The 14331-nt window shown below is 38.3% G+C and overlaps 1 protein-coding gene and 1 long non-coding RNA gene across 3 annotated transcripts; one reads left to right on the top strand and one right to left on the bottom strand.

Annotated features, from left to right (window-relative positions):
- Positions 1 to 5371: 5371 nt before the first annotated feature.
- Positions 5372 to 6737, bottom strand: LOC131723283 (uncharacterized). The gene is made up of 2 exons (XR_009320199.1): positions 6598 to 6737; positions 5372 to 6497 (listed from the first exon to the last, which is right to left on the bottom strand). It is a non-coding gene; the product is annotated as an uncharacterized LOC131723283 (long non-coding RNA).
- A 4363-nt stretch (positions 6738 to 11100) lies between these two features.
- Positions 11101 to 14075, top strand: LOC131723273 (gastrula zinc finger protein XlCGF49.1-like). 2 transcript variants are annotated; one of them, XM_059016918.1, is made up of 2 exons: positions 11101 to 11185; positions 13170 to 14075. In XM_059016918.1, the coding sequence occupies exon 2, from the start codon at positions 13219 to 13221 to the stop codon at positions 13927 to 13929; it is 711 nt and encodes a 236-aa protein (XP_058872901.1). In that variant the 5' UTR covers positions 11101 to 11185; positions 13170 to 13218; the 3' UTR covers positions 13930 to 14075. The 2 variants fall into 2 exon arrangements, with proteins under 2 accessions (XP_058872901.1, XP_058872900.1); XM_059016917.1 differs by having other exon boundaries at positions 13165 to 14075.
- The last annotated feature ends 256 nt before the right edge of the window (positions 14076 to 14331 follow it).

The raw sequence follows: 14331 nt of genomic DNA, 5'->3' as shown, positions 1-14331 counted from the left end.
TTTACAAAAACAAAAGACAATTACTAACAGCAACTAAACAAACAAAACACTCACAAATCCTTTTTCTGATTTTTAGGCTTCTCCTGGTCCTTCCAGTTTCTTGTTTCTAAAAAATCAAGTGAAGGAGTAGATTGTGATTCTCTGTCTCTGTACTGTATTCTCTGTACTGCACCAGGTTAAAGATCTGTTTGCAGCCCTTGCTTCTGATAATCTTGCACTTGTATTGTAACAATAAGAAGTATGTTGTTAGCTACAGACAGGTGATGTACAGATTTCAGTATGTACGCTATGTGTTTGTGGTTGCTGTTGCTTTTACTATTATTAAATGCATATTTTCCTGTCATCTGAGGCAATTAAAAACATATATAATTGCATTCTGTAACTGCTTATTACACAGAAATATTTTTATTTGGATGGGTCTGACTCATGTGACTTGGAACTGAGCCAGGAAACTTGACTTTGCAAAGCCGGTAGACCTGTTTTCCACCCATTGTGCTGTTTAAATACATAACAGCAGTTATTGTTTTGTTGCTCCTATTCTTTGAGTGACACCCATTTGTTTTCTTCACATTTTGTATATGTGTCTGGCAATGAAGCTGTTCTCTGTGGTGAGTGGTGATGTTTATTTAAAGCTCACCTATCCTGCAATTCTATCACATTTTACATTGTAACTTGAATAGACCCTGATCTTGGACACCCTGTTGTTACCATAGATAAGAATTGGATTGCCGCAATTTTCACAAAATGTACCCACTGTCGTGTAATATGCAGTTCCCTGTGGAAATTCAATATATATATATACAGTGCCTTGCGAAAGTATTCGGCCCCCTTGAACTTTGCGACCTTTTGCCACATTTCAGGCTTCAAACATAAAGATATGAAACTGTAATTTTTTGTGAAGAATCAACAACAAGTGGGACACAATCATGAAGTGGAACGAAATTTATTGGATATTTCAAACTTTTTTAACAGATAAAAAACTGAAAAATTGGGCGTGCAAAATTATTCAGCCCCTTTACTTTCAGTGCAGCAAACTCTCTCCAGAAGTTCAGTGAGGATCTCTGAATGATCCAATGTTGACCTAAATGACTAATGATGATAAATAGAATCCACCTGTGTGTAATCAAGTCTCCGTATAAATGCACCTGCACTGTGATAGTCTCAGAGGTCCGTTTAAAGCGCAGAGAGCATCATGAAGAACAAGGAACACACCAGGCAGGTCCGAGATACTGTTGTGGAGAAGTTTAAAGCCGGATTTGGATACAAAAAGATTTCCCAAGCTTTAAACATCCCAAGGAGCACTGTGCAAGCGATAATATTGAAATGGAAGGAGTATCAGACCACTGCAAATCTACCAAGACCTGGCCGTCCCTCTAAACTTTCAGCTCATACAAGGAGAAGACTGATCAGAGATGCAGCCAAGAGGCCCATGATCACTCTGGATGAACTGCAGAGATCTACAGCTGAGGTGGGAGACTCTGTCCATAGGACAACAATCACATATATACTGCACAAATCTGGCCTTTATGGAAGAGTGGCAAGAAGAAAGCCATTTCTTAAAGATATCCATAAAAAGTGTCGTTTACAGTTTGCCACAAGCCACCTGGGAGACACACCAAACATGTGGAAGAAGGTGCTCTGGTCAGATGAAACCAAAATCGAACTTTTTGGCAACAATGCAAAACGTTATGTTTGGCGTAAAAGCAACACAGCTCATCACCCTGAACACACCATCCCCACTGTCAAACATGGTGGTGGCAGCATCATGGTTTGGGCCTGCTTTTCTTCAGCAGGGACAGGGAAGATGGTTAAAATTGATGGGAAGATGGATGGAGCCCAATACAGGACCATTCTGGAAGAAAACCTGATGGAGTCTGCAAAAGACCTGAGACTGGGACGGAGATTTGTCTTCCAACAAGACAATGATCCAAAACATAAAGCAAAATCTACAATGGAATGGTTCACAAATAAACATATCCAGGTTTTAGAATGGCCAAGTCAAAGTCCAGACCTGAATCCAATCGAGAATCTGTGGAAAGAACTGAAAACTGCTGTTCACAAATGCTCTCCATCCAACCTCACTGAGCTCGAGCTGTTTTGCAAGGAGGAATGGGCAAAAATTTCAGTCTCTCGATGTGCAAAACTGATAGAGACATACCCCAAGCGACTTACAGCTGTAATCGCAGCAAAAGGTGGCGCTACAAAGTATTAACTTAAGGGGGCTGAATAATTTTGCACGCCCAATTTTTCAGTTTTTTATTTGTTAAAAAAGTTTGAAATATCCAATAAATTTCGTTCCACTTCATGATTGTGTCCCACTTGTTGTTGATACTTCACAAAAAATTACAGTTTCATATCTTTATGTTTGAAGCCTGAAATGTGGCAAAAGGTCGCAAAGTTCAAGGGGGCCGAATACTTTCGCAAGGCACTGTATACAGTGGTTTGCAGAAGAATTCACCCTCCTGCAAAGTTTTCACATTTTGTTGAATTACAAATAATGTATGCACATTTTTTCAAACAAAATGAAATTTACTGGTTGCATAAGTATTCAGCCCCTTAAGTCAGTACTTGGTAGAAGCACCTTTTGCAGCAATTTCTGCTATGAGTCTTTTTGGATCGGCCAACCTGGATGTGTTTGGTGGAAGCGACTTTTTCGGAAAGTGTGATACTCTGAAAACTGCTTTTCAGTGAGTTGAAAAAAAACTGCTACTAAAAATGTATTTTTGTTTACAACTGCAAATCTGCTAAGAAATAAATAATAATAATAATAATAATAATAATAATAATAATAATAATGAGATTTTCACCCCCCCATATAAGCAATGGAAAACAGTTGAAAAAAATGTCATTGAAAAATATATTTATTAAGTGACCAAAACTTTCTTTCCATCTATTTTCAATATTGCATGCTTGAAAGGGTTAAGGGTTGACAGTTAAATGATTGAAGAGCCAATCGGTTCATCTCCTGCCCAGGATAGCAATCCCACAATTCACTGCTTGTTTCCATAGAAACGCGCCGTCTCAGCAAAGCGAAAATGAGGCAGTGAAATTAAAATGATTTTTTTATATCAAACGGATAAAAGAAATGTAAGAGAAATAATCTCGGATAAAACGTGTTTTTTGATGATGACAGTCTCTATATTCAATTCACACTGTCAGGTTGCCATTGACTCAATAATTAAGCAGACAAGGTCAAACGAGGGGACGCCTTGTTCTGCTGGGTGCAGGGTTAGGGTCAAATCCAATTCCATTTCCAAATCCATTTTAAATTCGACACCCAATTCCTTCGAAGCAATTGGAAGTGACATTTTAAAAGAATACCAAGTGTTGTGATTGTGAAACTGCTTTCATTGGAAGACCATTTAATTGAGTAACAAACAGTGAATTAAATTAAATAACTGATTGCCACCTTGAGAAGCTAATTTGATCTGCATTTTTAAAAATGATCTCTGGTACTGCACCAGGTTAAAGATCTGTTTGCAGCCCTTGCTTCTGATGATCTTGCACTTGTATTATAACAATAGGATGTATGTTGTTAGCTACAGACAGGTGTTGTTTTGACTTCGGTATGTACACTATGTGTTTGTGGGTTGCTGTTGCTGTTTAACTGTTATTAAATGCAAATATTCCTGTCATCTGAGGCAATTAAAAACATATAAAACTCATTCCGTAACTGCTTATTACACATGAATAATTTAATGTGGATGGGTCTGAGTAGCGTGACTTGGAACTGAGCCAGGAAACTTGGCTTTGCAAAGCCGGTAGACCTGTTTTCCCACCCAGTGTGCTGTTTAAATACATAACGTGTTGATGTGGTCTAATTCAAGCACAAAGCCTATTCAAGGCAATGTCAAGTCAGAAGCTTCCTAGACATGAAGTTTGAACCATAGCAGTTATTGTTTTGTTGCTCCTATTCTTTGAGTGACACACATTTGTTTTCTTCACATTTTGAATATGTGTCTGGCAATGAAGTTGTTCTCTGTGTTGATGTTTATTTAAAGCTCACCTATCCTGCAATTCTATCACATTTTACATTGTAACTTGAATAGACCCTGATCTTGGACACCTTGTTGTTACCATAGATAAGAATTGGATTGCCGCGATTTCCACAAAATGTACCCACTGCCGTGTAATATGCAATTCCCTGTGGAAATTCAATATATATATATATATATATATACAGTGGTTTGCAGAAGTATTCACCCTCCTGCAAAGTTTTCACATTTTGTTGAATTACAAATAATGTATGCACATTTTTTCAAACAAAATGAAATTTACTGGTTGCATAAGTATTCAGCCCCTTAAGTCAGTACTTGGTAGAAGCACCTTTTGCAGCAATTTCTGAGTCTTTTTGGATCGGTCAACCTGGATGTGTTTGGTGGAAGCGACTTTTTCGGAAAGTGTGATACTCTGAAAACTGCTTTTCAGTGAGTTGAAAAAAAACTGCTGCTAAAAACGTATTTTTGTTTACAACTGCAAATCTGCTAAGAAATAAATAATAATAATAATAATAATATAAGAAGCTCATTTGATCTGCTACTTGCAATTTGGATCAATGCTGTGTTGGAACTGATTAAAAGGGACTAGGAATTGGAATTGGAAATTGCTTTGAAAAAGGAATTAGAAATGGCAGAGTGACTGATGGACTCCTTCACATGACTTGTTTGTTTGTCACTCAATCCCACACTGCAATTACACAAGCCTCATCTGTCACTGTCAACCTAGAACAGAGTATCTTAGTCATTTTTAAATATACAGTATATACAGATATGTGAGGTGATAACCCAAACTACCCTCCCTCCTTGTTGTCTTTCTGAATAGAAAGATCTACCCATTAATTAACAATTGAATCATTTTTCAGCCCTTGCTTAAGGGGAAGGCGGGCCTGAGTTAATCATTCATTAGTTTCGTTGTTTTTATGTTTCACATATTCTGCCAACACAGAGGCTGCTAATGAGCTCTTAAGGACAAAGCTATGGGCCAACATTTTTCATATCTGTATGGACATGTTTTATTAAAACAAGAGCTACACAAAATGAGTGTTCTATAATTCAGACTGAGGTCTCCATGCTCAGGTGAGTGTCAATGGTACTAGAATGTTAGGCTATTTTGCAAAAGGCGGGGAATACAAGTCTAGAGAGGTTATAATAAGATTATACAATGCCCTAGTTAGAACCCCACCGAAAAAAAAGCATCATTGCACTTGAGAAAGTACAGAGAAGAGCAGGTAGGCTGATCCCAGGACTCAGTGACATGAGCTAGGAGGACAGGTTAAAATAATTCAATCTCTTCCGTTTACAAAAAAGAAGTCTTTGAAAGCATAAATGGTCTACATAGTTAATCTAAGACACTAAAATTAATAATACCTTCAAAAGATACATATTATTATTTATTAATTTCTTAGCAGATGCCCTTATCCAGGGTAACTTACAATTGTTACAAGATATCATGTTATTCTTACATACAATTACCCATTTATACAGTGGGGTTTTTATTGGAGCAATCTAGGTAAAGTACCTTGCTTAAGAGTACAGCAGCAGTGTCCCCAACCTGGGATTGAACCCACGACCCTCCAGTAAGGAGTCCAGAGCCCTAACCACTACTCCACACTGCTGCCCGTGCCGTTGCTGGGATCCTTATCAGGTGGAAAATACATGATCACATCACCCCAATCTTCCCAGCTGCACTGGCTCCCTGTAAAGTTCAGGATTACTTTTAAAATTCTCCTGCTGGCCTATAAGGCCCTTCATCACACAGGTCCTGTATCTCTGTCGCTCCGTCTCTCTGTTTCTCTCACAGCAGACCGCCCCACTCTTTCACAGTACCATATAAGTAAGGCTGTATTTTTTTCATGGTTATCACAGTTTTCATGATTTCAGTGAAACGTTCCCATTGTTGTGTAATATGTCGTTCCCTGTGAAAATTCCCATTTCTGTTACAATAGTGGAATTATACATATTGATTATCACTTCAAAATAAATACAGCAGTGACATTTTAATTCAATATTAGGGTAAGTATCAAAGCAGAACAGCGTCTCTCTTCATTTTATTTTCATGAAACACATTTATCACAGTGTGAATTCATCAGGAGCATGTAGAGACCAGAATACCAGTTACCAGTCACACTTCCTCTTTCTATGCACATGTATCTAATGGAATAGTTTTTGTACGAGTCCTGCATTGCACTTCATCACTGTGGCTCTCGAGCACAGTAATACACGGCAGTGTCTTCAGTCTTCAGGCTGTTCATTTGTAAATACAGCATGCTGTTGGAATCGTCTCTGGAGATGGTGAATCTTCCCTGAACAGACGGGGCATAGGATGTGCTGCTGCTATAAACATAAGCCACCCATTCCAGACCCTTTCCAGGAGCTTGCCGAACCCAGCTCATGTAGTAGCTGCTGAATGTGAATCCAGAGGACAGGACAGTTTATGGGACTCTCCAGGCTTTATAACTGCTGGTCCGGACTCAGTCAACACTACATCAGACCGGACACCTTGAGGAAAAAAGCAAACAACGTACAGTAACTAGTGCTAAAACATCAAGTAATATACAGAATCAATGCAGGCTAATTTCCACAAGTGTCAGATACTTACTTGATAGAGCTGTCATTATTATACAGAGAGCTGTTAAAATCCCCATTGTACTGCAGTATTGTGGTTATTGAAAGAAGAAAGTGTTGTAACCAGCAGACAGGCTACCTCTCCTCCTGCTCCTATCTGCACTGCAGCAGAGTTAAATAGGAAGTGAAGCCCTGGACATTTGCATACGTTTCTCTGCATTATTTAAAGCAGCTTGTTTATATTGCTGACTCCCAGAAACACTGCACACTGGAATCCCTCTACAAGGGAAAGAAATGTGTCAAAGAAATCTGATTATTCTCATCAACTGAAGCCATGTGTTTTATAATTGATCATTTCTCATTTCTAATCAGGACCTTGAGTATTTCAAGGAGGGATTTTCTCATCTTTAATTCCGTCCCATGTGTCAGTTTAGACTCAGCCTAGACTGTGTATTGAGCACTAACAGAACAATCAGCCCATTAGCACAGATTATTAGCAAACACCTGGGCCCTGATTGATTCACACAGATCATTGTTTAAAGGGTAACTGGCACAGGCATCAGGCTTGAAATATACACCCCTTATTGATTTTAGGAAAGAAGCTTTTGTCAATATTTCTTTTAAGAATTCACAAGTAAACTGTTTTAATTCCATCTCCTTGATCCTGCATGTAAGAGATCTGGAGAAATGCATTCAATGCAGATATTCCGTGCATAAATCCATGCTGCACACATGCAGTCTTCCACACATCCATGCTGCAGTGAGCTGATTAGGTGGGGGAGTGTGAATCTGTTTTGCAGGGAAGCACAGCAGGCTGCTCTCACTGTTACTCTGGAGCCCAGTAATACACAGCCTGCAGTGTTTTCACATTGAACTTTGTTCTGTTCCAGTGCTGCCATTCTGAAGGAGACACTGCCATCTACTGTCAGGAGATGAGAACTGCAGTGTGTGGAGGTGCTGTAAATCACACTTAGCAAACTCTCAAAAGCCTCCTAGCATTTGCAATGTTGCGGTTGTAAATGACAATGGTAATATCTGCATTGTCCTGTATTTCAGTACTTTGTAACACTTTCCATTCAGATTTACACGTTAAGTCCATTGTAAGGATGCATGATAGCATTGTAATGATGTGTAAGTGCACATGTTTACTAAGTCACTGCTGTGTAAATACACATTAGAGACACTTCATTGAAAGTGTTACTCAGTTGTGTATATTGATGGGAGTGAACTTGTAGCATTGGCTTCATCACAACAGCATAAGGAATTTTGCTGCGTGCTGCAATTAACTGAGTGACAGAAACCTGGCCAGGTGATCGTGTTCTGTATAGATAAGACTAATTTAATGAATTAATCATTTAAGATCAATTAAATAAATAACAGGGTTTGTTGGTCCCTTGGCAGAGGAGTCGGATAGGAGATTGAATTCCCTATGCTTGGTTCGGGCATTGAGATGCTATGTGGATAGAACGAGAACACTGCGTCAGTCTGACCAGCTCTTCATCTGTCATGGTGACCCCAGGTCACGCCCTCTGTAAGCAGAGACTGTCCCATTGGATTGTGGACAGGGTTTCACTAGCTGAACTACCCCGTGTATATTTACCAGGTTCTACCGACTTAATGTCGTAGATCCCTCTATGCCTTCAATAGGCACAGGGTCCTTGAGGTTGCACGCTCTCACCACCAACACTAGATGGCGGTATCGAGATGTCCCTCATGTGCTGTCCGCTCATTCTCCCTCGTGACGGCTTTGGTATACTTTCCCAAAAGTATGGTTTGGCGGTCATCTTCTCTTTCAGGGAACCGGGGTTACATTTTTGAAGCAAAATAACTTAAACCAGTATGCTTGAAATAAGGTCACCCGTTAGCCATAGATTTATATTTACTGTATTCATGTGTCTGTGTGTTGTTCTGGATATAGTACTATGTTTTGTTTTGTTTTTTTTAATGTGTGTGTCATATATAGTTTATTTTATTTTTTGCTTTGTATTTCAACTCTCCGTATTTTGATATACATTACGTTTGTACAGTTACCGTTTCTATTAGTACATTGTTATGTTAAAACGTTTGGGGAAATATAAATTAAATAACACAACTGTACCAACAACATTACGCTGTCAATGTTTTGGAAGAACAACGAATTAAAAAGGGAGAGAACTCCTTCAAATGAGGGGAATTTCAATCATTCTTATATGATGGTACACTTGGTGTCTTGAAAGCCAAAGTTAATGCCGTTATGAAGGCTAAAACTTACGGCTGTTTCTCAGACTTTATCGTTTGATATAAAATGCTTTAAAAATCAATTTTTTAACAAGAATAATGATAGTAGATAATATTATTGAGAAAGACGTGCAATAGCGGTCACCGATGTATTAGTCTGCTATAAATTAACAGTTTCACTTAGTTGTTCTCCGTATGGACACATTACCTCAGAATATTGTAATACGTGTTTTGAGTGGTAAGCCTTTGTTAATTTGATATTCTTGTTTTCGTGAAGCAGATTTCCAATACTCTATCGCAAAGAGCAGACCCGAACAATAGATACATTAATTAGTAACAAGCTTAATTGTTTCTGAATGATTAATGTCGCCACGCAATCTAGAATGGCTTAGATGTGAAATGGACGTCTCATGGTGTTCGGACTGCATTTTTTCATTATTCTCTTACTATACAATTGCACAGATGTTTTAAAACGCACTAATTACTCTTACACTCGCCTGTTTGTTTGGAACCGCCTAGCAACAATCACCGCGGATGTGACGTCACACCAAAGAAGAGCGTTCATTTTTGGTTACAGGAGGAGAACAAGCGTTTCCCGGCCTGTCCCAACTTGAGTCTGTGTTTCTTAATGACAGGCACTGTGTGGATTGAATGAACTTGCAGCCGGAGCCAGCTAGAGGCACGGGCCTCGGTGCAAATTATACTAATAATTCTTTATTTAGGTCCTTTTATAATTTGCTTTCCCGCAAAATAAAACGCTTTGCATCCTTCGTTGTGTGCAGATAGCTCTCAAAAATAAACCCCCAAACCAGAAAACTCTGTTCTGGTGTATTTAGATGCATTTGACTTTTGCATTTGAAGCCATTGGGATACTTGAAGGTTTATTTCAGACGGTGCCCGATTGGCAAGCAGCTAGTGGAGTTGAGGGTTGTGTCGAGTTCAGGGCTGCGATTTGCAAGGAGACTCCCAACTGGGCAATCATATTAATAGAACTGAAATGCATATTCATGAGTATAAATCAGAAGACAGCCAAACAGCCAATCAAATCGACTGGTCAAACCTCGAGCTAGAATAGAACCGTTTTCATCGCCTCTGGGATTGGCTGTCGCTCCAGCTGGTCGTCAGTGATTCGTTGGTTGTCTTGTGTGGGCGGAGACATGTTTAAACGTGAGCGCGGGTGATGTTCTAATAGCTTCGTGTGACGGTTGGACATTATTTTAAGACATATTTGGGATGGACTCCTGAGTCCTGAACAACGAGGAGAACTCCGAGAGAGAGATGGATTATTCACGTTGTATTTAGGCGATAGTAATATTATATATAGAATAATAGATGGGTCTCTTCAGTGAGTTACAGGAAAACAGTTATATCTCGGGTTTCTGTTACAGTTTATAAAAATATCTGTCACACAAACCCCAGGTGGAATTGTTTTCCTGTGACTCACTGAAGAGGCCCATCTATTAATTTTTATAATCCACGGGTGCCCTTGTGATGCTAATATTAAAGAAGACGAGGTTCAGCAGCACAGTTGTTTTTTTTAAAAACCTTGTTTCAGTGCTGTACAGACGTTCTGTGTCATTATCCGTTAGTGCTTCAGCTGTATTTGGATGATTGCCTTTACCTTGTTTTAATTTCCCGTTCCTCTCCAGTTTCGCTGAGATACACGTGTCAGTTTACATCATATTTTTTAAACGTATTCTCATTTTGTTGATCATTAATGAACATTTCTGTGTTGTCGTGTGATTGAAAACGAAACATTTTGTGTTTGAATTGAAAGCGACGGTCTAGAGGAGTCGAATGGGTCAAAGTTCAAGTATATTTTCCTCTAGAGAGGACTCATCACTTCTTGACGTCACTACTGTGGTTTTATGCCTTTTTTGAATGGCTCAGGATGCAAATATAGCCTTCATCCATGTATTATACAGTAATGACACACAGATTGACTTGTGAATGCAACATGAAGAGTTTACAGAGAGATATTCTGCCTGGGAGCAGGAAAGTGGCCCCAAACATATATTTCTGCAAACATGTTGACTTTATTTAATTTCCCATTTATGTATCGCCTATATCGTATAAATCTCAAAATACTTCATTTTAGACCACTCCTCAATCATTGTAGCTAACCACATTTAGACATTATACAAATATGCTTAATACATGCATTACTGTGCACAATATTAATCATCCTTGTGGTTACAAACACACCGAGTGTAATTCCTGTGACTCACACAGGAAAATCCTGCTGTTTACCCACATTTGCAGAACATGAGAGAGAGAGATTGCAGCTACTTTTTATTTACTAGATAATAATAGTAGGGTAATTCCTGTGACTCACACAGGAAAATCCTGCTGTTTACCCAGATTTGCAGAATCTGCAGCTACTTTTTATTTACTAGATAATAACGGTAGGGTATAATTTTTTCTTTCTTTTAATTGTGTGCTTGCTCCATGTGTGTTTCTTAAGGTGCCCTGCTTTGGCTGTTGACGTCACGAATCAATCTGTCCATTAGGAATTGGAGACATGTCCCACAACCGTCCACTTCAAAGGGGATTTAAAAAAAAAACAGATGCAATACTTTTCACTATTAGAGAATGATGGTTTAAATGTAAGTGTCGGGATTATAAAATATACATGCAGTAAAATGAGTTATTTACCAATGTTCTGCTGAGTGGAGGCGGCGTGCAGATGTACTGTAATGCTTGTAATAGCAGCGCATTTCAAAGCGTTAATACTGTGACGAAGGCATTGTTCACAATGTTAATAACCAACAAAAAATATACCGCAGTTATCTTCACACCACGGTATAATGTCATTTTTAAAATACATTTTAAAAACGGCGATTTTAAATAAGTACAGTGGTAAACTAATATTTTTATTTTAAAAATAAGGTGTTTTACTTTTAGCAGTAAGCTTTCGAGTGCACTTACTATAGTTACATTTTTCCTACAAAGCTTATTGACAAAATCTAAATATTTTGAATTTGAATTACGAGTTTGTCTCCTGTGCTGAACGCCAGGCAGTTTAAACAGCAAAGGTAACGTTCTGAAGTTGGAAAAAAAAAAACATTTTTTGGGACGGTATTTCCAAAAACAAAAATGATATATTTGGTTAATGCTATGTATCCGGAAGACATACCTCTTGAATTATTATCCTATCAGGTGTCAGCTTTATGTTCTATTTATTTCGGGAATAACAACGTTTGACTTGAGCTGCTATTTGGCATCCTTTGTTTTGTAGTTCATTCACTGGGGTAAAGTAAGACCTACACAACGTATTCTTTAATCCTCGGATATTTTTCTGTTTTTTGTAAAATAAAGGCACACACACAAGGGCCACGCCCCCTGCTGCTAGCATCTCTACCTGCGTTCACATTAATATAATGGCTTTTATTACTTTGAAAACAAACGAATATTTAAATTATAAGAACATAAAGTTTACAAACGAGAGGAGGCCATTCGGTCCATCTTGCTCGTTTGGTTGTTAGTAGCTTATTGATCCCAGAATCTCATCAAGCAGCTTCTTGAAGGATCCCAGGGTGTCAGCTTCAACAACATTACTAGGGAGTTGGTTCCAGACCCTCACAATTCTCTGTGTAGAAAAGTGCCTCCTGTTTTCTGTTCTGAATGCCCCTTTATCTAATCTCCATTTGTGACCCCTGGTCCTTGTTTTTTTTTTCAGGTCAAAAAAGCCCCCTGGGTCGACATTGTCTAAACCTTTTAGGATTTTTAATGTTTGAATCAGATCGCCGCATAGTCTTCTTTGTTCAAGACTGAATAGATTCAATTCTTTTAGCCTGTCTGCATACGACATGCCTTTTATAAGTGAATATCTGAACATGAAAATGCAGTGATCGTCCCAGCACTAATGAATACATACCATCTTTTTTTATTTAAACATTAATGTTAATTCAAGAGTGTTTACTTCATAAAGTGCCACCAAATTTATTAATAAAACGAAACAAAAATGCTAATGTTACCTGGAAAGTTAACTCTTTTCTATCTATTCAACTACGTTTTTTTACAATAGCAACGCCATGGGAACGGATGGATGGATGTACCCTTCTTATTCCTCCATTTATTATTATTATTATTATTATTATTATTATTATTATTATTATTATTATTATTATTATTTATTTCTTAGCAGACACCCTTATCCAGGGTGGCTTACAATTGTTACAAGATATCACATTATTTTTTACATACAATTACCCATTTATACAGTTGGGTTTGGATTGTGGTTTTCGTTCATATCAGAACAAAAACCATAAAGTTCAAAGCATATTGTTCAAAATCGATACTTCCCATTGCATGTATGTATGGTGAATATGTGCAATATATACAAAGACATTGTAAAATCCTGAATTATGTTTTTTTATTCCAGTACAGGGCTGCTGAAAACCAACTAGCTTACCTTGGTTTAAACCCAGCAGTAAAGATGCAGGCTGTCAACATAAAACAGGAAGTTTTAGAACCTGTACACATTAAGGAGGAGCCTGCTGACCTAGAACCTGTGCAGTTTGCAAAGGATATCAGTGAACTGGGATTAATCCACATTAAAGAGGAGACCCCAGAAGCTGTATTAAGTAACAGCATGGGTCCCAATACTGAAGAGGAGACTGAGATGGGTCCCACTCCATTTAAACACCCCATCCAAATACATCCCTCCTTACAATCAAGAAATGGTTCGACAGTGAATCCAGTATCTGATAACCATTCACAAACTGCTGGCAACTTCCATCAGTGTGCTGAATGTGGAAAGTGTTTCAGTCTCTTAAAATCGCTCAAACGGCACTTACGAACTCACACGGACGTGAAGCCGTATCGCTGTATAGAATGTGGGAAGAATTTCAAGAAGATAAACGACCTTAAAAAGCATCTGGGAAGTCACACTGGAGCGAAACCGCATTCCTGTACGGAGTGTGGGAAGAGCTTTAGGGATTTCTACAATCTTAAAATCCACCAGAGAATTCACACGGGAGAGAAACCGCTACGCTGTCCAGATTGTGGGAAGAGTTTCCGACATTTAAATAGCTTTAAAATTCACCAGCGAGTTCATACGGGAGAGAAACCGTTTCACTGTACGGAATGCGGGAAAAATTTTAATCTGTTAGGAAACCTTAAAAAACATCAACGAGTTCATAAATAAAACTGGCATGTAAAAAATAATAATAATAATAATTCGTCCCGTGACTTTTTGTGGTGGATTTGTTGTCTGTGTTACCCCACCCTCTGCTTAACCCTGTAATGCTTAGCCACTCTGCTGTAGTATTATCTTTGAAATCCAGCCTCACAGTCCAGACATGAACAAAACAAAGTAGCTTTTCTCATTGGGCATTAAAAAATACATATCTGAAAGGACTGTTTTAAAATAAGTAGGCTTCCATTTAGATGTATTGGTTTTGTTGGTACAGTACTATAATTTCAACATTAGTATTTTAATTCAGAACGATAGGATTCTGAAAATACCACTTGCCAAAATTAAAGAGACGACATGTTAACTGTAATACAGGACATACATATTGTAGCAGTGTGTAAAATTCCTCGTTAA

This window comes from Acipenser ruthenus, chromosome 54 (genome assembly GCF_902713425.1).
Source record: "Acipenser ruthenus chromosome 54, fAciRut3.2 maternal haplotype, whole genome shotgun sequence".
Lineage (NCBI taxonomy): Eukaryota > Metazoa > Chordata > Actinopteri > Acipenseriformes > Acipenseridae > Acipenser > Acipenser ruthenus.
This window is presented reverse-complemented; position numbering and strand designations above follow the sequence as displayed.